General features: G+C 49.8%; 1 protein-coding gene and 1 long non-coding RNA gene across 2 annotated transcripts in view; one reads left to right on the top strand and one right to left on the bottom strand.

Moving 5' to 3' along the window:
* ITGB5 (integrin subunit beta 5) overlaps positions 1–20,499 on the top strand; it is a 118,581-nt gene that overhangs the window by 91,754 nt on the left and 6,328 nt on the right. Inside the window, exon 11 of the mRNA XM_055397146.2 lies at positions 18,072–18,294. Coding sequence (XP_055253121.2) covers positions 18,072–18,294 — 223 coding nt within the window. The remainder of the gene's footprint in view (positions 1–18,071; positions 18,295–20,499) is intronic.
* LOC148778766 (uncharacterized) lies at positions 156–11,501 on the bottom strand. The gene is made up of 3 exons (XR_016037760.1): positions 11,351–11,501; positions 8,207–11,245; positions 156–408 (listed from the first exon to the last, which is right to left on the bottom strand). It is a non-coding gene; the product is annotated as an uncharacterized LOC148778766 (long non-coding RNA).

The following is a 20,499-nucleotide window of genomic DNA, read 5'->3' as shown; positions in this document are numbered from 1 at the left end:
CAGCAGTTTTTTGTTTTTTTTTTTAACAAATTGGCAAGTATTATCATGAAATGCTGTCCTTTCCCTTCAAGTGCCAAAAATGTGCTGGTGGGAGACTCTCACACTTCCCTGAGTGAGGAAACGGGAGGTTAGAGATGCCTCTGGGGCGCCTGCCTGTGTCGTATGTTGAGTCACTAACTCCTCTGGGTTGTTGAGCTGGATGTCTTCTGTTCCCTCATAGGAAAATTTGAAAAATACAGGGAAGTTGATGAATGTGTGGTCAGTCTGAGCTGTCTGTCTCCTTCTTGGTGACCAGGATTAATTTGGACCATCTGGTGAAGCAGACAAGGAACTTCTTTTGCCCTCTGTGTTCTCAGTCAAGAGAATGACTCCAGCTAGCTGGAGGATTATTCTTCGGTCTAGAATATTCTGAAGGGAAAGAAAGAAGTTGTTCATTATTCCAGCATTCTTACTTTAAGAGGTCTCCCGTCTAAATTTTTTTCTAAGTGTGTATATATATGCAATTTTGTATCTTGCTTTTTTTTTTTCTTATATCCTAAGAAGCACTTGAAGTTGAATTACTTGAACACATCAATGATTAGAAGAACATTTGGCTGTCTTCCACTGCATCTCCAATTAGCTGCCTCCACCCTTTCACTTTCTGGCTCAGACAGTAAAGAATCCCCCCTGCAATGCAGGAGATGTGGGTTCAGTCCCTGGGTTGGGAAGATCCCCTGGAGAAGGAAATGGCAAACCAGTGCAGTATTCTTTCCTGGGAAATCCCACAGACAGAGGAGCCCAGTGGGCTATAGTTTATGGGGTTGCAAGAGTTGGACCTGACTTAGCAACTAAACCACCACCCCTTCACTTTGAAAGCAACAGCTAATTGAAGCTGTCCAAATCTTCCTGCAGACAGTAGTTTGTGAGGTTAGGAGGTGTGGATGATGTGAGGTCATCCAGGAAGGATGCTCAGCTCCAGGCAGGACCCATCCGCATGTGTGCAACCCTGCCTGCCTGTCCATGTAGCACCCAGTTCCTCATTGCTTGTCTCACAAGCACTCCAGCTTGTTCAGGAGGCAACTGCGGGTGGGTAAGGGGTCCACCCCCAGTTCCTTGTTCCTGAGGTCAGCTTGGGCTCCCGCTCTGAAATTGAGTCCTCTGGTTTCAAGCTGTCAGATCACTGTTATGTTTGGGGTTTTGTGGGGGAGAAGTCTTATTTCTCAATAGCTGTTCTGGTCTTGAAGATGCTGACTCAGAGACTCACAAGCAGCTGACTTCAGCATTCTCTCAGCCCTTCCCCCTGCAGCCAGGCCTGCGGGGGCTGTGAGGTTGTGAGCCACCTTCAGACAGGATCTGAGGCAGAGCCAGGCCAGAGCCAACAGGGACGTCCTGGAGAAGTTCTTCCACTTCTCCCTGGTCTTTTCATTTGTAAGAGGCTTCTGGTCCTTACCCCCAACCAAGACACAGGATCGAGGGTCAGGCAAGAGGTTACAGGTTTGAGATATGTTATACGTCACAAAAGTTAGTAGTGAAGGAAACCCGACTAAGGTCTGGAAGCAATTGAATATCTTGGTTATTACTTTTGTGACTCGCTGTCATGGGAATGTGTGGGATCCGAGGTTGCTGTTTCTCCCTCTGGTTTCTAGAGGCAAAATAACTCAGAGTGGTTCTGTCCACAGACCATTCCTGTGAGTACAAAGAGAGCCACAGGGCCATTGTGAGCGTTTCTGTTCCTTTGAATTTCCATAAGTGTTGACCCTTCAGAATCCCTCTGTTAATAGAACATGTGAACATGGTCTGTTTAGTTGTTTTCAATGTAATTAAAGGTTGTTGTGCAAACTTTGTTATTCTTTGCTGGTTTCTGTACCCAAACAGTGCATTTCCTGGGATTTGAGTTACTGTGCTATGGTAAGCTGTTGAAATCATCCCAACCCTAGTGCTTTCAGCAATCTCTGTTCTTAAAATGCCTGCACAGTAGTGTCCAACTCTTTGAGACCCCATGGACTGTAGCCCGCCAGTCCATGGGATTCTGCAGGCAAGAATACTAGAGTGGGTTGCCATGCCCTCCTCCAGGGGATCTTCCCAACCCAGGTATCAAACCTAGGTCTCCTGCGTTGTAGATGGATTCTTTACTGTCTGATCCACCAGGGAAGCCTGCACTGGGATATGTGGAATAATTTACTGAAAGCTAACTTCTTGGGTTTCATATATTGAGAAAATTTATATCAAATAGGATATAAAATTTTGAACAGAATGCTTTTGGTCTTGTGATTGTGAGATCCTAGAAGTATATCTAAGTATTTTATTTCATATTTTACTTCATCTAATAGGTTATTTGGCCAATTAAGGCAAGTAGAGGTCAAGGGGCAATTGCATTTTTCTCCCAGACGTAAGAAAATGGAGAGTGGCATCATTCTGAGTGGCCAGAGCCACCGTCCAAACAGAGATTCCTCGTCTGGGCTGATGGTTTCCAGAAGGTTTCACAAGGTTGTGTTAAGCCTCTCCTGTTAAAAGCACCTCTGACATTATGGCCTACTTCTTGACTTATTGATTCTTGCCAAATGAAACACCTCCCATGGCAACAGTTATCCGGATATGTTTATAAAAGTGCTTCTCCCTCTGTTTATACTATTTTCTTTAGAAATATAATTTTCACACTCAGAGTAAGTATCCTAGTGGGATCTCTGGAGCTGTGGTCCCAGCTCTACCTTCTGTCACTGCATTGCAATTTCACATTCCATAAATGACTTATAGGATCTTCTGGAATGTGGCTCCATGACAGAAGCCTCAAAAAGTACCTTTTGAGTGAACCCAAATTTGACATATTTAATTTCTCAAGAAGAAAGGGGCTCTTGGTGGGATTACTACCACTGCGTGCCTCAGGTGGGAGAGCCGAGAAAATTCTTCACGTCTTTTCATGTGTATTGGTCTCTATTCAGTTCAGTTCGATGATTACCTAGATGCTTTTTGCAAATACAAGGAGGCACTATGAGTGTAAAAATTCCGTCCATATATTGCTCAAGTTCATTTGAAAAAAACAGCGAGGTACCAAAATGTAGGGCTTAGTCAGTCATATAAGCAAACGATGTACCTTTCAGACTGGCCAGGTGAAGCAGATGAGCTGGACTGCTCAGCTCTGGAGTCATCCAGCATCTTGGAACCTGAGGCTGCAGAACTCTTTCAAAAGCTGTCGTGTAATAAGTATCAGATCTTAGAGCAGCTGCAGGCACTGAGGCATTGATCTCTCACGGGGGTCGTTTCATTTTAGGTAGGTGCTGCATTAATCTCATTGCAAAGTTCACTGAGCATTCCTCACGGGCCAGGTTTTATACTGGGTGCCAGGGGTACAGAGTTGGAATTGCTCACAGTATTGAATTATTTTTCAAATGTTTGTTGTCACTAGAATTTTCCACTCATCAGAAATTTTCTGGATTAGAGGAATGAGGAGGATATGAGCCACTTAAGCTCCTACCTTCACCATCGAGACTTGTGCGAGATGTTGAAAATTAAGCATGTTGGCAAGCCATTTGGGGAACCTGCTTTGTTCCATGCTCTGGGCTCTTGTTCCAACTCTGGGAATTGAGTTTTCTTACTGCCCTTCTCACTGCTCAGATCCCAGAAATACTTGAAGCAGCAATTTACCAGTGACTGTGAAAACTGGAGTAATCTGAACATTGGACCTCACCTCACTGCCCGTCTCTCTACTTAGAAAGGGAAGTGTGCAGACAGGGGAGCCTGTGATGCGGACTCTGCACATGCTTTTGAACTTCAGGCTTAATCCAAGGTCATGGAATTTGGCTTGTGAAGGAAATAATGAAACTTAAAAAACAAAGGAAAAGCCTAAGAAAACCATGAAAATGCCAAAGATAAAATCTTAGTCATGTATAGAATTGGGTGGCATTAACTTTTTGATGGCTGGATGGCATCACCGACTCTGTGGACATGAGTTTGAGTGAACTCTGGGATTTGGTGATGGACAGGGAGGCCTGGCGTGCTGTGATTCATGGGGTCGCAGAGAGTCGGACACGACTGAGCAACTGAACTGGACTGAACTGAACTGGACTGAACTGAACTTTTTGATATTATAGAATAATACATTAGGAAATTTTCCATTCTTAGTTAAGTTGAAAACAATGAGAGACCTCTGGTGAGTAAAATAGTTATTCTTAGAGCTACTTTGGTTCCCTTTCTTCAGTGTTGAGCTGTCACTTTTGAGTTTGGTCTTGATTTTGGAAACTGTTACATAACTGATAGTAGGTCTTTTTGCTCAGTGCTTTGGGTGGGGTGTGGCAGGATTGGATGGAGCCCTGTTTTCCTTTGGGGTAAGCGTTCTTGACTGTCAAACAGTGACCTAAGAACTCCACCCAGATCCAAACTTTCCCTGCTGTCTGGAAGTTGCTCAAAGTGAGTTCAACCTCCTGAAATTTTGTGTCTTGTTAATGAAAGGTACTGGGGTCTGTTAGACTGACTTGCATGAAAGCCATTTGACTGACACTGTGTTGTGGTGAAGGAAAGCACAGTGTTTATTGCAGGTGCCAAGCAAGGAAACTGGGCAGCTCATACTGGAAAGACCCTAACTCCCCAAGGACCATCAGAGAAGAGTTTTTAAAGGCCACATTAGGGGTGATAGTTGCAGGGAGCCTGATCAGCAAGTGAACATTCTTATGAATGTAGCATGATTTTTTTTTTAATTTCAGCTGGTCTGGGGCCTACCATCGTCATGCTGTCAACTTTCTCTACTTGGTGGGGGCTTTAGTTTCTGTAAAACAACTCAGAGATATGACTGAGGATGTCAGTAGCCTTTGAGGAGGAGCTCAGGGTCCTTGACTTGGTTTTATGGTTAAGCTATTATTTTGTTTTTCTTGACAGCATTTCTTTGTTTCTGCATTTTCTCACTTCTCTGATTAAATTTCCTCTTTGGAACTCGGGGAAGGCCTCGGAGGAGGCTAAAGCTTTTCAACAAACAAGACTCAGAGGACACAGGGCAGGAGGAAGTTCTATCCCTGGAAGGCCCCTCGGACTTGTTGTCTTCTGGACATCTTCCTGAGCCCTTGCCTATTGCCTTCTGATCCAGATGATGGGACCTCCTATCACCCCAATCCACAAACCCCAGCCCAAAAGTCTTGATCAGGTGACCCATCATCCTTAAGCTAAAGGAATATACTTCTCGGGTTGCTATTCTATGTCCTTTGACATTGCAGTATTGGCCTTTAGGCAAACATTATAACAATGCAAGGAGAATCTACTTTAACACACTTTTTAGTGTCTTGAGGTGTTTTTCCTTAGGAACACACTGAGGCTAGTTTGTACTCTCCATAAGCAAGCATGAAATAGTAGGATTATTTGCATCTCCTGCGTTTCCTGCTACCATCAGACACACACACACACACACACACACACACACACACACACACACCCCTGCACTGACCGTTTGCATTGTGGGAAACTGAGGCCCAGAACCTGGACTAAATCACTTTATGATTCTTGGTTATAGATTTAGACTTGGAGAACCTTGCAAGTAAATAGTTAACCTTGTTTCTACTGAATTTTGCTCATTTTGGTTAGTTTGAGACCCTTCCCAAATCTATTACCAGTTCAGCCCTTCCTGCCCCTACTCAAGCATGTAGCCCACAAATTTCCAAGTCTTCCCTAATAAGTGCACTTTATCTGGTCAAAATTTTAGGAAACATTTAGTCTTGTTTTGTTAAGTGAGTTTTCTCTGGGTTACATAAGGAGAGAGCACCCCAGGCTGAAGGACACACGTGGACCCAGAGACCAGCCGAGGTGCCCATCTTTTTATGACTGCTACTTGATGAAAGGCACAGAGTGTTCCTCTTAGTAGTCAGTGAGTGTCTGGTTATTGTTATTGATTAGACTGGATCCGCTTTTCCTTAAATGAACCTTTGTTAGCCTATCCTAATTTATAAAATGCCCTGGATGTGAATGATCTCATTTGGTTGTTTTCCTCTACCGGGAGTTGGAGGTGGCTATTACTGATCAGTGCTGTGGGAGAGACTGTGGCTGAGAAGATTGGCATGTTGGCCACGCTCCCCACTGGTGGTTGGCCCAGAGCCTTGACCTAAGAAAAGCCCACCTACCCTAACCCTCAGGGGATTCTCTTCTCTGGGCAGCTGCTTCCTGCCATCTCATGGCTTGGCTGGGCTTCTGGCAGCCAGGCTTCAGCGTGGCCCACTCATGTCACATGCCACACCAGCTCTGTCCATCAAGAGTGCTGCTCCAGGCTCTGAACAGTGGCCAACTGAGGATGGAATATGGCACCTGTTCACCAGCCACAACAACATCACAGCTTTCCAGGTTGAAAATAGTCACCCTCTCATCCTGTCGCAGTGACCAGAGGAAAGGGGAGAGAATTCACGACTCCCCAGATGCGGTTGGCATTTCCCCACAAGTGCCTGCCAGGCAGATCGGGCAGAATAAGCCAAACTCAAGAAGTTGATCTGGGGCACCTCTGTTTCTTTTGGCCGCAGGCCTTCTGTTTTTCTTTCTGAGTCGGCATTCTTGGGGGCCTGTGAGGACTCTGGTTCATTGCATTCAGCTGATTACAGACTTTTTTGAAACTGGAAAGGTGAGTTCATTAAGGAACTCGGGATTTTCCATTGTCTCACCATGGCCTTAATCTCCCTGTAATTGATAGAGTTGGGTCAGACACCAAGACCTTTCCTTGGTGCCCTTGTGTGAAATGCAGCATTAATAAGAGGGACTTGGCAGCTGGGCATCGGCATGGAGAAGTCTGATGCTAGGACCAGAAAGGCAATGATGTTCTTTGAGAGGGCTCTGCTGCCTTTGACAGTGGAGTCTTGACTTTCAAGCCAGTGAAAGTGAAAGTCGCTCAGTCATGTCTGACTCTCTGCGACCCCGTGGACTATACAGTCCATGGAGTTCTCCGGGCCAGAATACTGCAGTGGGTAGCCTTTCCCTTCTCCAGGGGATCTTACCAACCCAGGGTTCAGACCCAGGTCTCCTGCATTGTGAGCACGTTCTTTACCAGCTGAGCCACAAGAGAAGCCCAAGAATACTGGAATAGGTAGCCCATCCCTTCTCCAGAGTATCTTCCTGACCCAGGAATCATACCGGGGTCTCCTGCATCACAGGCAGATTCTTTACCAGCTGAGCTGTCAGGGAAGCCCTTTCTAGCCAGAGCTATCGTCTTTAAGTCATCATGAGGTTTGGGAAAGCTTAGCTTAGAGCAGCAGCACATTTTCCTTAGTAGTGGTTGCATTTTGCTGCTCATATGCAGAAAGCAGCACGCAGTCCAGCAGATGAGGGCAAAGGGTGTGGGGCTTATCAGGGCCTCACCTACTGGGAAGCAGCATCAGCTGAGCTTGTCGGGGCTGGTTCATTACACCAAGACAAGGACGGAGGGGCAGCCGATCCCGGGACTGAGGATGCATCATTGTTCACATCTCCGAAGAGCCTTTTGCTGGAGAAATCTGAACAACGTGCAGGCTCAGTAGTGAGTGCAAAACCTGTGACTTCTGCTTGACCGTGGCCACGTGTTGCCACAGGAAAGAGTTTCTACTTTTTATTTCTCGTGTCATCCTGAAGTCTCTGTTTCTCTTGGGCATTTGTTGAGAATTTGAAATATCTCAAGAATCATGTTTAAACATCAGTAATACTCCTTTTCCTTTTCTAATTTCCAGTATCAGATATCTTCTCCAGGGTTTCAGGCTTGTTCTGATGGCATTCACAGCCTCCAAGAACCAACAGCATGTTCTGAGCATCTACTGTGTACCTGACACCATGCGAGGCATCGGGCAAGCAGAAATGAAACACCATCTTTGATTTTGTATGGGTTTTCAGGCTAATGAGATGCGTCACATGGGGGAACAAATATATCTGTGTGATAAGTGATGTATACTGTACTCTCCCTGGTCACTAAGTATTCTAGTTGACTTAAGAACATGCTCAGGGCTCTTTACGGAGAAGGCAGTGGCAAGCCACTCCAGTGTTCTTGCCTGGAGAATCCCAGGGAAGGGGGAGCCTGGTGGGCTTCCGTCTATGGGGTCACACAGAGTCGGACACGACTGAAGTGACTTAGCAGCAGCAGCAGCAGCAGGGCTCTTTAAGGAAAAAAAAAAAAAATAGAAACCCTTAACCCCCGACCCCCCTCACTGTGAGCTCCTCTCCTCCGTACTCACAGCCATATTCCTCAGAACATTTGTCTGCACCCACCGACTTCATGAATTACCGCCCAGGCAGCCCTCACCTCAGTCCAGTTTGGATTCAGCCCCACGATTCCACCAGAACAGGTCTTCCGGGCCCCAAATGGCTGTGTCCTGCTACGTCTAAGGCTTGTCAGCCCTTGTCTTGACCTGAATGTTGAATAGCAGCTGACTGCCTTTCAGTGCTGGGATTGTCTGCAGCACGGCTTAGCCATCTGCTCTTCTAGAGTGTCTCTCGGGCATTTCGCCGTGCCCACACCTTCAGTCACCCTTATGTTGCTCGGTTGCTCAGACCTGCTTCCAAGCTCCCTTCAGCTTTGAATGTCTTAAATGCACCTCAGTCTCAGGACGTTTCAGACTGATTTCATGATCTTCCTCCCAGCCGTGGTTCTCTTCTGATTTTCCTTATCTCCCCGCTTTCATCCACCTGTATAAGCCAGAAACCCGGAAATCATCCTTTTCCTACCATCTCCTCAACTCCTGCATCCCTTCTACTGCCAAGTCTTGTCTGCTCGCCTCTTCTGTTTGAAATTCATCCTTCTCCCCATCTGTGCTACCACTGTCCGAGTTCATCTGCTTCCCATCCTACAACCAAAGTGGTTGTTTAAAAACAAATATATGCTGCAAATATTTAAACAAATATATACTGCAGCCAAAGGAATTGTTTCAAAACAAAGATATGCTAAAGTTCAACATGTTTCAGAAGCTTGGAGTGGTTTGGAATGGCCAGAACTTGGAGTGCCTGGGGGCACAGGGGCAGCTGAACAGACTCGAGAGGTCGGCCTCGAACGGCCTCATATGTTGGGGACAAAAGTTTAAATGTGGAAGCTGTGCTTTCGGTGGTGAGGAGCTGTTGAAGAGTTTTAAGCAAAAGGGTGTCATGATATAGTTGACAATTTAGGGAAGTGATGGAGGAGGGCACGTGGACACTGACCTGGGGAAAGGGCAGACCGCAGTGTGAGTCCTCAGCCAGGAGAATGCTGCAGTGCCCTGCTGAGGCACTCGGCCTCCCTCTCGGGATGGGAGTTTATTGTCCAGCCATCTGGGGGCTGCGGGCTAAATTCACGCTCCTCAGTCTAGCCCTTAGGCCCTCCTTCCTCCACAGTCGTCCTCCCTTTCTCTTTCCCTTCCCCTTCCTTCCCTTCTGTCTGTTTCTGTACACACTTGCCTGCAAACACACATGCAGACAAACAGACCCGTGTCTAGCCCCTGGGTAGCCATTCTCATCCACCTCTCCTTTCAAATGCTTCCCCTCCAGGCTGCCCACTCTCTCTGTTCATCCTCACAAAGGAATGCATCCTATGGTTTGCACCCCAGATACCTTCTGTCCTCTACTATTCCAAAACCTGTAGCTTAGCCTAGAGCCTGTCCCAGTCTCTCTCTGCTCTGACCTGGAATAGCAAGTGTCAGTGGTGGAGGGATGGGAGAGCCACCTAGTTACCGCCCTTTCTGTTCACATAGGAGAAGAGAGGCCAAGAGTGATTTAAGGATCAGGGATTAAAAGGGCCAGCCTTGGGGATGGGTCAGTTGCACATTTTTAAGCTATAAAATACCCTGGGTCACCTTGAACATTTATCCTGTGTGTTGTTTTAATTGTTAGGACTTAGTTATGACTAAGTCACGCCTGGGCTGGAGAGGCAGTGCATGTAGTGGCTAGGGCTCCAGAGTTAAACAAATGTGGTTCCAATCCCAGCCCTGAGTCCTACCTGCTTTGTGACTTTGGATAAATTACGTGGCTTCTCTAGGCCTCGTTTTCCATACTTGCAAAAGTTAGGGTAATAATTGTACCAGCACTTAGGGCGATTGGGACTATTCATGAGAACGTTCAAATTAAGTGCTTAGAACAATGCCTGTCCTGTTGTAAGTACCCCGGAAAGTTTCTCCATTAAGAGATTTTAACGACTTGATGTCTCAGTAAAATTAGAAATTTCCTAAAGGCAGATACAGCTCCTGTAGAGCACATTAACAGAGAGTCCCCCCAATCCTGTGAGACAGACGAGCCACTGCTCCTCTTTTATTGATGAGGAAGCTGGACCAGAGCCAGCAGGTGGCTGGGAGAGGTTGCCCGGTAGCTCCGTCCAGAAGAGGCGCCCCCAGCTGAGGGGTTCCAAGTTGAGTGGCAGGGTAGGGCCAGGCGGGTCTGAGGAGACTCTCTGCAGAGCCGGTTGGTGTGGAGCAAGGAGCGCTGTGCTCTCTTTGGGAGGAGCAGCCCTTAGTTGGCAAGTTCTCCAGTCAGTAACTCATCCTTGGCAAGAGCAGGCTGTGTTTACAGGCTTAGGAAGCCCGTGGTGAGAAGGACACAACCCCTCAATAGCAACTTCTCTCCTGCCCCTGGAGGTTTATTTAGTTTCTGCTGAGGTGTCCGGAGCCAGGCCAAGAGTGCTCATGCGGGAACTGAGGAGATGTCCTGTGCATTTCCCTGTTCTCTATTTTTTCCAGCACCAAAAGCCAGTACATGGAAGGGAACACTGAGGCAGTGGGAGGGGCCCTTCCCATGGGGACCAGACTCACGACACGAGAACACTCAGCTGTTATGTAATCCTAACCTGCTCCTGGGCCAGGCGCCAGGAAGAGTGCCTCTCAGGAGGGTTTCCCCCTTCCCGGCTCCGGACACAGACACGGACCCTTTAGAAACCTGTGTGTGTGTTTGGCCACATGGAGGGCAGCCCAGATCTGGCTGTGGTTCACCATGGAGACTGTGTGAGTGCCAGGATGTCTGTGTCCATGCCCTTCTGCTGTTGCGTCCACAGGCTCAGAGAGCGACTCTGAACACTGGCTGATGCTAAGGAGGGCAGGGCTGTGCACTGTCTCTGGCTCAGCAGTGGCTTGGGATCCCCGAGTCACACAGACACCGGGGGACTGGAGGCACACAAAGCTCTGAGTTGGTTTTCCTGCCTTTTTTTAAGACGGCTGTTAGAGAGTTCTAGAGGCTGTGCCCCGGGTATCACCCGGAGGTGTCCACACCGCAGACGAGGCCTGACTTCTGTGGCAGGGAAGTCACCCAGATGAGCAGAGGTTTTCCAGCCCACATCCCTTCTTTTTCTTTTCTCTCTTAACCACTTCCTGTTTACATGCTGCCCGTCCTGGGAAGAGTGGGAGAGAGAGGGGGAGATGACGGGCAGACAGAGGGCTGTGGGAGGGGGAGGGTTGGGGCTGTGAGGGAGGCAGAAGCTAGAGTATATACTTACGTGAGAGAGGGATGCTGCCAGTGGGAGAGGAAGAGACAGGAGTGAGGGACGCAGCCTTCCAGTCCACCAGGCTGAGCGCAGCCCTTCACTCCTCAGCCCGGAGAGGAAGGGTTGCAAGTTGATCAGCGAAGGAAGCGCAGTGCATTCCCAAGCTGGATGGAAACTATTTTTGGACCTGCTGTGGAGAGAGATGATTTGTACCCCAAGTGTCTGACGTCTGTGGTGACCCTTGCTCCTGGGCTGGGCCAGGATGGGGAGAAGACACCCGCTTCTGTTTCTGCCCCGTCCCAGGCTGGCTCGCTCCTTCTTCCAGACCCAGGGCTCTCACGCAAGTTCCCTGAGGTCACCCCAGGGCTCTCTTGGGTCTCTGCAGACCGGAGTCCAGCTGGAAGCTGAGGGCCACGTACACTCTGCCTCAGATGTCCTGCTGCCCCCTTCCTGCTGAGGCTGGAAGCCCCCCCCCCACACACACACCCAACACATGCACACAAAACAGGGCCTTCGGCACCATTGGCTGTCAGCCTCCACAGCAAAGCTCTGGGGTCCAACGAGCAGTTCCACCAAACCCTGAGTGTTCTCTCTTTGGGCTGGATGTGGAGTAAGTCACTTTCTGGGAGCTTCTAACTCTGGAAGTCTGTTTTCTATTTTTTTTTTCTTGGCTGTACCATGCAGCTAACCAGATCTTAGTTCCCCAACCAGAGATTGAACCTGGGTCCCGGCAGTGAAAGCGCTGAGTCCTAACCAGTGACCCTCCAAGGAATTCCCTAACCCTGGAAGTCTTTGATCCAAGCTCCCAGAAAGTGTTTCCTTTCCCAACTCTGAGATCACCTGCTCCAAGCTTCCCTTCCCTCACCCTCCCTTTATTATGACAGTGACACCAACGATGAAGCTAGCTAGCATTATTTGAGCACTTTTGTCATTTAGTTGTTAAGTTGTGTCTGACACTTTTGTGACCCCATGGGCTTTAGTCCACCAGACTCCTTTGTCCATGGGATTTCCCAGGCAAGAATACTGGAGTGGGTTGCCATTTCCTTCTCCAGGGGATCTTCCCAACCCAGAGATCGAACCTGTCTCTTGCTTGGCAGGCAGAGTCTTTACCACTGAGCCACCAGGGAAGCCCATATGTCAACACTAAGTGCTTTATACAAGTTAAGTGATTGAACTCATAACAGCAAGCCTACAAGGGAGGCATCTTTATTGGCCCTATTTTATTTTTTTAAAGAGTGTTCTAGATTTTATTTGAAGTTACAGTTTATTGAATTTTTATTTTTTGGCTATGCTGCATGGTATAAATGCAGGATCTTAGTTTTCCAACCAAGGATGGAATCCATTCCCCCTGCAGTGGAAGCATGGAGTTTTAACCACTGGACTGTTAGGGAAGCGCCTATTGGCCCTATTTTAAAGTGAAGAAGCCAACATGCAGAGGGGTTAAACATCAGTTACTTCTGGCAAATAGCAGAATCAGGAGGCAACCCAGGCTCTCTGATCTCAGAAGCCACATGTTAGCCCCCACACTCCACCACCTCAGTTTCTGAATGTTTCCTTGTATCCCTGCTCTGTTGCCCATCACTCATGTTCCGTGGCACCCTTTGCCACATGCAGGAATGTCCACCCCTCCTTTTCCTGAGGACAAGGGGCCTGGCGGTCTCCTGTCTGAGTCAGTCACCCCTCGCCCGGCAGATCTTTGCTTTCCCCTCCCTTGAACTCCCCCCTCTTTGAAGTTGTGTCCTTCCACGGCACAATCCCATACTTCTTCTCCTCCCTGTCTTCTGGTCACCCCCGCACAGTGCTGTGACCACTGTCCAGAGCACTGATCCTTGCTTGCTCCCCTCCAAGAGCAGTCCTGTGTCAGCTGCTGCAGTAGGGGCTTGATTTGCAGTAACATCAGTATTTCTGACGACACTCCCATGAGGAAGGCATTGTCCTCGTTGACAGATGAGAACGTGATCATCAGTCAGATTTAGGGATTTGCCCAAGGTGACATAGCCCGTGGTGCAGGATACACTTGAACACGGTTCACACACTTGAACAAGTATGCACAGCCCCCAGCCCTTTATGCAGCTGATCAGGGTTATCCTGAGCTCCTCCAGCCACAGCCCTCACCACAAGCTGTTCCGTCTCCCTTCACCGCCCCCCCTTCCCCACCCCCTCAGTCTCTTTCTGCTGTGATCTCTTTATAGAGTTTGTTCTAATCAGAAGGATCCTCAAATATCCCCTCTTTAAAATCCCCAACCTCCTTCCTCCCCATCTCTTCCTTTCTCCTTGCAGGAGCTGCCATGTTCTCGGCACCGCCTCCCCACTTTGTCACTGGGTTCCACCCTCACACCCCGCTGCACTGTAGAATTTGCCCTTGTTGGCCTCTGCAGAGCACTGGTTCTGGCTGGGGCTTCCTCACAGGCCCCCCCTCCCTCCTCTCCAGCAGCTCCTTCCTGCCCGCTTCCACGGCACCCCTGCCTCTGAATAGCCCGTATTCTACTTTATCAAGGGAGGCAGGGGGCTGCGTCTTGGCCCGTGGTCCACACAAGCACCGTTTTGCTGATAGAAAGCTGTTGAATTCTGTAGAGCTGAAATTCTGTATAAATAGACACATTTACAACTTCCTGTCCATTTAACTATCAATCATTCCAACAAAGGTACTAATAATAACTTGCACATGTAGCAATTCACAGCTTACAGAGTGCTTTCACATGCCCTTCAGTATCCCTATCTATATGTAATGAAAATATTTTTTACGTCTGCAGAGTATTAAACAAGCATCATGAAATTCAGCACGCTCTGCCAAGGTGCTGGGGAAGTGTTATAAATGAGCTCTGTTATGATGAGGAGCCCTATGCTTCGGCCCTTTGGGTGCTGTTAGCCAGCATCGTGTTCCCATTCCCCGTGCAGCCCTCCTGGTGATAGATGGGTTATTGAGCCTGGGGATGGGACCCAGTGGCCCTTGTCATTTTAATAATACATGTTCCTCCTAGGGCATTAGGAGAGGCCAAGGGCTGACCAGAGGATGTGGAAATCTGCACTTGTGGGACGTGAGGGAAAGGCAGGTTGAGGCCCAACTGCAGGATCTGAGATGTTTGGGTTAGGATACATTGTGACCAGATTTACATGGTTTGTGACGCTCTGTATGGGTCATGCTTTCTGAAGGAGACGAAACTTTAAGCTGAGATAGCAAGTGGCTGTACTTTGTGTGCCAGCTCCTCTAGTTGGGAGACCGTCCTTGGAGGACGGTGTTGAGGATGATTCTGAGGCTAATCCAGGGCTCCCTGGCAGAGACTCCCCTGATTAGATGGTAGGATCTGCCGTGGGAGGGAAGGAGGGCAAGGTGCATGCACCCCTCTCTGCTGGAGCTGCTTTACACTGTCTTGGGAGGCAGTGGACCACCTGATGGGCAAACTGCAGCCAGCTAGGGAGTCCCCAAGGACAGCCCTTAGGCGGGTTCAGCCATGTCACCAAGTGTGGCTTCTCTCCTAGTTTGACTTGCTGGGACTTTGCTTTGGAACTGGCAGATGTTTAAAGCCAACGAGCCCCATGGATGAGGACTTCTCCAGGGTCCAGTGGCCCTCTGTGGCTTCCACCTGCGCCCCCGCCCCCCCCCCACTGATGGCACAGCTCTGTGTGTCCTCACTCACAGGCTCTTTGCAGGGTTTCTTTCTCTCCATGCCCTTGCTGCTCAGGTGCTGGGGGGCGGCTTCCAGGGACGGCTTACATCTCTGGCCATGAGTCCTGCCCCTCATCATGGAGCCACAGTGGTGACCACCGACTCCTAGTCTCTCCTCCCTGTGACTCCTAACTCTGCTCATACCCCAGATCCAGGACACACTCAGCTGCTTTGACCTTGGGCTGGGTTTTGGAGCTCTTGGGTCCTCATGGTGTCATATGTGCCCGAGGCAGCTGGGTTTACTTGCCAATCAACGGTCATGGGGGGAAAGTATGAGGCGTTGGCAACTTTGCTATCTTCTCACTGAGCAGATTTTCACATGAGGTGCTCAGTCACAAGGGGAGCAAGTTCTTCTTTCCACACACACAAACCCACACTTCACCACAAAAAATAATATACTGCCTCTTCTCCAAACCATGGACAATTTGGAATAGTGTGTCAGGTTACATCTGGTTCATTTTACATTGCTGCCAAATACAGAGTAAGAGGGAAAACAACACTCACCAGGTCAAACAAAGCAGTCCCTCTGGCCTGAGTAGTGTCTTTGCTGCATGTAAATATGTCTCCAGCCATGCGTCTTCTGATACTTTTGCTTTATGGGATGCTGCGATGTACAAGCCATTGGAGAGGCCAGAGCTAATGAAAAACCTGCCCCTGAAGTGCACTGATACCTGCAACTCGCTTTGAGATGAATTTAAAAATATGTGGATGGACGGAAGGAGGGAGGGATGTGTGGTGGAGCAGCAGGTGACATGCTGACGGTGGAAGAGCTGGTAGATAGGTGGATGTTCACACTACAGTCTTTTCATCTTGGCTGCAGGTTTGGAATCTTCATCATAAAATGCTGGGGGGAAAATTACCCTGACAGTGAACCATTTTAATTTAAAATAGGCTCCTGACCAATGTGGTCCCGAGGCCGAGAGTGAGGGAGCTAGCTCTGTGGATTGGATCCATTTCATTTGGGAAGACTTCCCTGTGGAGGGTGGTTTCCTGCCTGCCATGGCTGTTCGAGGATTGGTGGAGGGGAGGGATGTGCAGGCCTCCCTCCCTGGGGTGAGCTGTGTGCTCTGCTCGCCCCCACCACCCTGTAACCCTTGAGCCAGGGGTGCTGTTCTCTCCTGTGGCCCACACACCACGTGCCAGCTTCCAGGTGGTTAAACTGCACTGTGCAGCCTCCTCCTGCTGGGCCTGGCTTTCCTCCCTTCTTCCGGAGGGCTGCCGTATGCCTCAGCGCTGCCTGTGAAGTAGGGGGTGGGGGGCTGTTGCCAGTGCAGTGTCTGCCGTCCCTGGGCTCTGCGTCCCTGGGCTGTGGTCCATGTGGGGGGTGGTGGGGGGGGAGGTTTGTTGGCTCCAGATGGCCACCCTTGTCTCCCGTGGGTCCCAGGCACTACAGTGAGGGCTGGGCAGAGAGGGGGACAGGAAGGAGGTAGGGGTGAAGCGGCACTCTGAAGTTGGGTCCTGACCTAAACTGTGGCTCACACTCGCTGGGGGTTTCACAGAAGGCGCTGAGGTCCAACTACCTGGACAACTGACTCAGGAGTGGGCGCAGAATGCAAACCCTCCCCCCACACCTGACGCCACCCCCTGTCTGTCTGGTCTCCTGCTAGCGTGTCTGTGGATTCTCAGTAAATACGCATTCTTGGTCCCTTTGATGTCAGTCTTAGAAGAATGGCATGAGGAAGGAAACTATGCTAGAGTAGTAGTGAAAGGAAGACTTTTTTAAAAACTGCCATTTGTAGCATTGCTTCCCGCTCTGTCAGCACAGAGAACAGGGGATCCGTGAGCTGTCAGGCCCCCCGGAGGCTGGCGCTCCCCACACTGCTCACTGCCCAGCAGGCGCGTGCATGTGGCTGCACACACAGTCCTCTGAGCCCAGCAGCCCCCTGCCCTTGATGCCTGCAGAGCTTTGGAGGGGATGCCTGGCTGCTCCTCCCTTGGAGGCTGTGGAACGAACAGGTCCCTCCTGCACGGGGGAGCAGGGGGACCCTCAGCTGGTTCACCCCGTGATTAGGGCCGACTCTGTCTCCTGAGAGGCTGCAGATCCTCACGTTCAGACTGTGGGTCCTTGAGCCGTGCTCCTGGTTTGGGTCCTGGCTCCGTGGCCACCCGCAAGCTGCTTCGTCCTTCCGTGTGTCGTTTTCATCACTTGTGAGCAGGAGATGGTTGTAAGAATTCCTTGTTCACGCTGTAAAGTCTGACACGTTCGAGGTGAGTTCAGTGTTAGCTGCTGGGGCCCTTGGCACCTGCTCCTGAATCGTCCCGCTCTGGGCCACAGCTCCGGAGTCAGCACATCACTGAGACTCGGGGACAGTGACTGCGTTTCCGTTGCGGCTGTGATGGGTTACCACAGATCAGTGACTGAAGACAACTCCAGTGTGCTCTCTTACAGCTCTGGAGGTCAGAGTCTGACATGGTTCTCCCTGGCTACAGTGTCAGTACCAGGAGGGCCACACTCCCTGCCAAAGCTCCAGGGAGGGTCCTTCCCTCATCTTTCCCATCTTACGGAGCTGCGCTCCTTGCATTCCTGGCTCCTTGAGGCTGCCGCCTCTGTCTTCAGAGCTGGCAGCACAGCATCTTGCTTCTCTTGGCCGTGGCCACCACCTTCTGCAGATCTCTCTTTGCCTTACTCCTACACGGAACCCTTGTGATGGCACTTAGGGTCCCAGGATAATCTGGGAGAATCTCCCCTGTCTCAGAATCCTTCACTTTATCACATTGCAAAGTCTCCTTTGCCATATGGGGTCACATCCACAGGCCCTGGGGCTGTTATGCACATAACTGGAGGGACAGGAAGAAGTTCTCTGGGGTCCTGGGCCCGTGGCACAACTTGGTCAAGTTCTGGACCAACTTGGAGCAGCGTCCAGCCCAGGCGGGCCACATGGAGCGCCTGGGGGCCCTGCCGTCACCTCGTGGTGGCACCAGGCCCTCTGTCTGCCCAGTCAGAGCCTGAGGGCACAGTCCGTGCCTCATTCTGGTAAATTCCCAGGGCCCAGCACGTGGCAGGCGCCAGCGTGGTTGTGTTCGTGCAGGCAGGCGGGCACTGATGTGCGGCGTGTGTCCGTTTAGGCCATGGTGAGTGTCACTGCGGAGAATGCAAGTGCCACGCAGGTTACATCGGGGACAACTGTAACTGCTCGACAGACATCAGCACGTGCCAGGCCAGGGATGGCCACATCTGCAGCGACCGCGGGCACTGCGTCTGCGGGCAGTGCCACTGCACAGAGCCAGGGGCCTTTGGGGAGACCTGTGAGAAGTGCCCAACCTGCCCCGATGCCTGCAGCACCAAGAGGTAAAGCCCCCACCCCAGCTTCTCCCCCAGACCATCCTGCCGTCTGGCCCGTCAGCCTCCAGGGCCACCAGCCTCTCACTCCCCATCTCCCACACCTTACCCACGCAGCCTTGCAGGGGAGTAGTGAAACTCTTACATGAACTAGAATAGGGCCTTTGAAGCTCTGGTTCCATGGAGATTTTGTAAAAACAAAACAAAAGCAAAACAGAGCAACAAAAAGCAAGACTGTTAGTCAAGTTTGGAAACTACCGGATTACTAGGTTAAATGAAATTGAATTGATTTTGGTACCAAAATAGCATCTTCTTGAGCCTTTAGTATTTCAAAAGGACATTCAGCGTGCATGTTTTTTCCAAATGAATTTGACCGTCCCCGTTAACATCCCCCAAACAGTGTTTCACAGGCCACCTTCCCTGTATAGAAAATACTGCTTTAAACAAAACATCATCCGAAGGTAAATTGGACAGGAGGGCACCCGACCTAGATAAGGCGTGCCAGGAACAAACTGCAGTGGCGTTTGAATTTTCTGCTCCATTTGTACAGATAATGGAGCGGGTCTCCGTGCTGCTGCTGAATGCAGAGATTGTTCAGATACAGGCTCCAGGCCTCCACTGACCCAGCCACAGGGTCACGTTCCCCAGTTGACCTCCTCGCAGCTCTGCCCTCCACATTCTGCCAGAGCGCAAATGAGAGGGAATGAAAGAGAGCAGGGAGTTACGGCATCGGGAGAGCAAGAGTGACAGCTTGCCTTGATTTTGCTAGAGAAACAGCTGTGCCGTCGTCATCCTTGTGCTGAGGAGCCAGGAGGGAGGGGCACAAATAATCAGAAACAAGTAATAATATAGACGTTGTTTCCTTTTGGCTGGGAAATGCAACTGTGCAATTTTCTTTGGCAGATATCCCTTCCAAATGCCTGGCCCAGGCTCCTAATGAGAGGAGGTCATGCTCCCCGAGTGGCTGGGGCTGCCGGTCAGTCTGAACTCAGAAACATTCTGGGTGGCAGAGCCCCTGTCTGGCCGTTTGCCACAAATAATCCAGGCGTGGGTAATTGAAAGCTGGCCGCAGATGGAGAGACAAGATAGAAGGGCCAGATTTTATTTTGTGTAATTAGAGGGAAGCCAGGCAGAGTAAGCGAAAAGAAACACGGATCCACTGTAGACCTGCTAAAAGTGGAGAAACAGCAGAAATGCAAATGGAAACATCCCAGGGGAGGAGGTTAGGATCCTGGGTCTGGAGCCCAAATATCTGTGGCCATCTGAGCCTGGACTCTTGGCCATTATCAACATGTAATGCCTGAGGGAGGCACCCTCCCCCCAGCTCCCACCAGCAGAACCCTTTTGAGCCTGTGCTTCCAGACCTTGGGGCATGTGAGGCTGTTGGGAGGTGGGGATGAAGCTAGGACAATATGCGTGGTACCAATAAAAGCAGATAAAACCTCTTTCTTCCCCTTCCTCTGGAGCAGCAAGGCAATAAAGGGTTGGCTTAGGTCAGTTAAAAGGCTGCTTGGGAAGACAGCCTTAGCTTTAAATGTTTAAGGCATTCATTTCCAAGAAGACATGAATTTTTTTTTTTGTTATCCATTAAGCAACACCAAAGGAGCAAGGAGAGCAAAGAGATGCCACCAAGGAACCTCATTATTCCTTCTTGTCTCTGGGTCACACTGACACTGCCTCTTTCACAGCCTACTTGTAACTTTAAAAACAAAAAAATGAAGTCCCTTTGATAATGCCTTATTTCAGGCTGTTTTTCTACTCGCCGCTTTGCTGAGAACCACCAGGTTTTCAATGCCTTATGGCCTTTTTTTTTTCCCTCTGGTACTTCTGAGCAGGCAATCTCCACTTTCTAGAACTAACCAAACACACCATTCACCTTGGGTGAGTTCATATTCATTCTCAGCTGATTTCAATTAACAGACTCCCCGAGCAGAGTCTGTCTCAGCAGCTTGTTTGTTTAAAGGCCAGACTTATTTTAATACGTGACTACAATAAATCACAAGTTTCAACCCAGTGCGAGGAGCACATGGGTTAAACTGATTTGCCGGTGTGGATGAGAGGGAATGTTCCCTGGAAGCAGCCCTGTCGTTTCCTGACTCCAGGACATGCAGGTGGAGGCCTCTGTGGTGAATCCTAGTGGAGAGCGGAAGCAGACACCTTTCTTTGCAGTGTGTTAATTGTGGGGAGAGGGGAGGGCAGCGGCATTAGTGTGAA

The sequence above is a fragment of the Moschus berezovskii genome, chromosome 1 (genome assembly GCF_049115385.1).
Source record: "Moschus berezovskii isolate FMDL1 chromosome 1, NW_MosBer_1.0, whole genome shotgun sequence".
NCBI classification, from domain to species: domain Eukaryota; kingdom Metazoa; phylum Chordata; class Mammalia; order Artiodactyla; family Moschidae; genus Moschus; species Moschus berezovskii.
The sequence above is the reverse complement of the archived record's forward strand: the minus strand, read 5'-3'. Positions and strand labels throughout refer to the sequence as shown.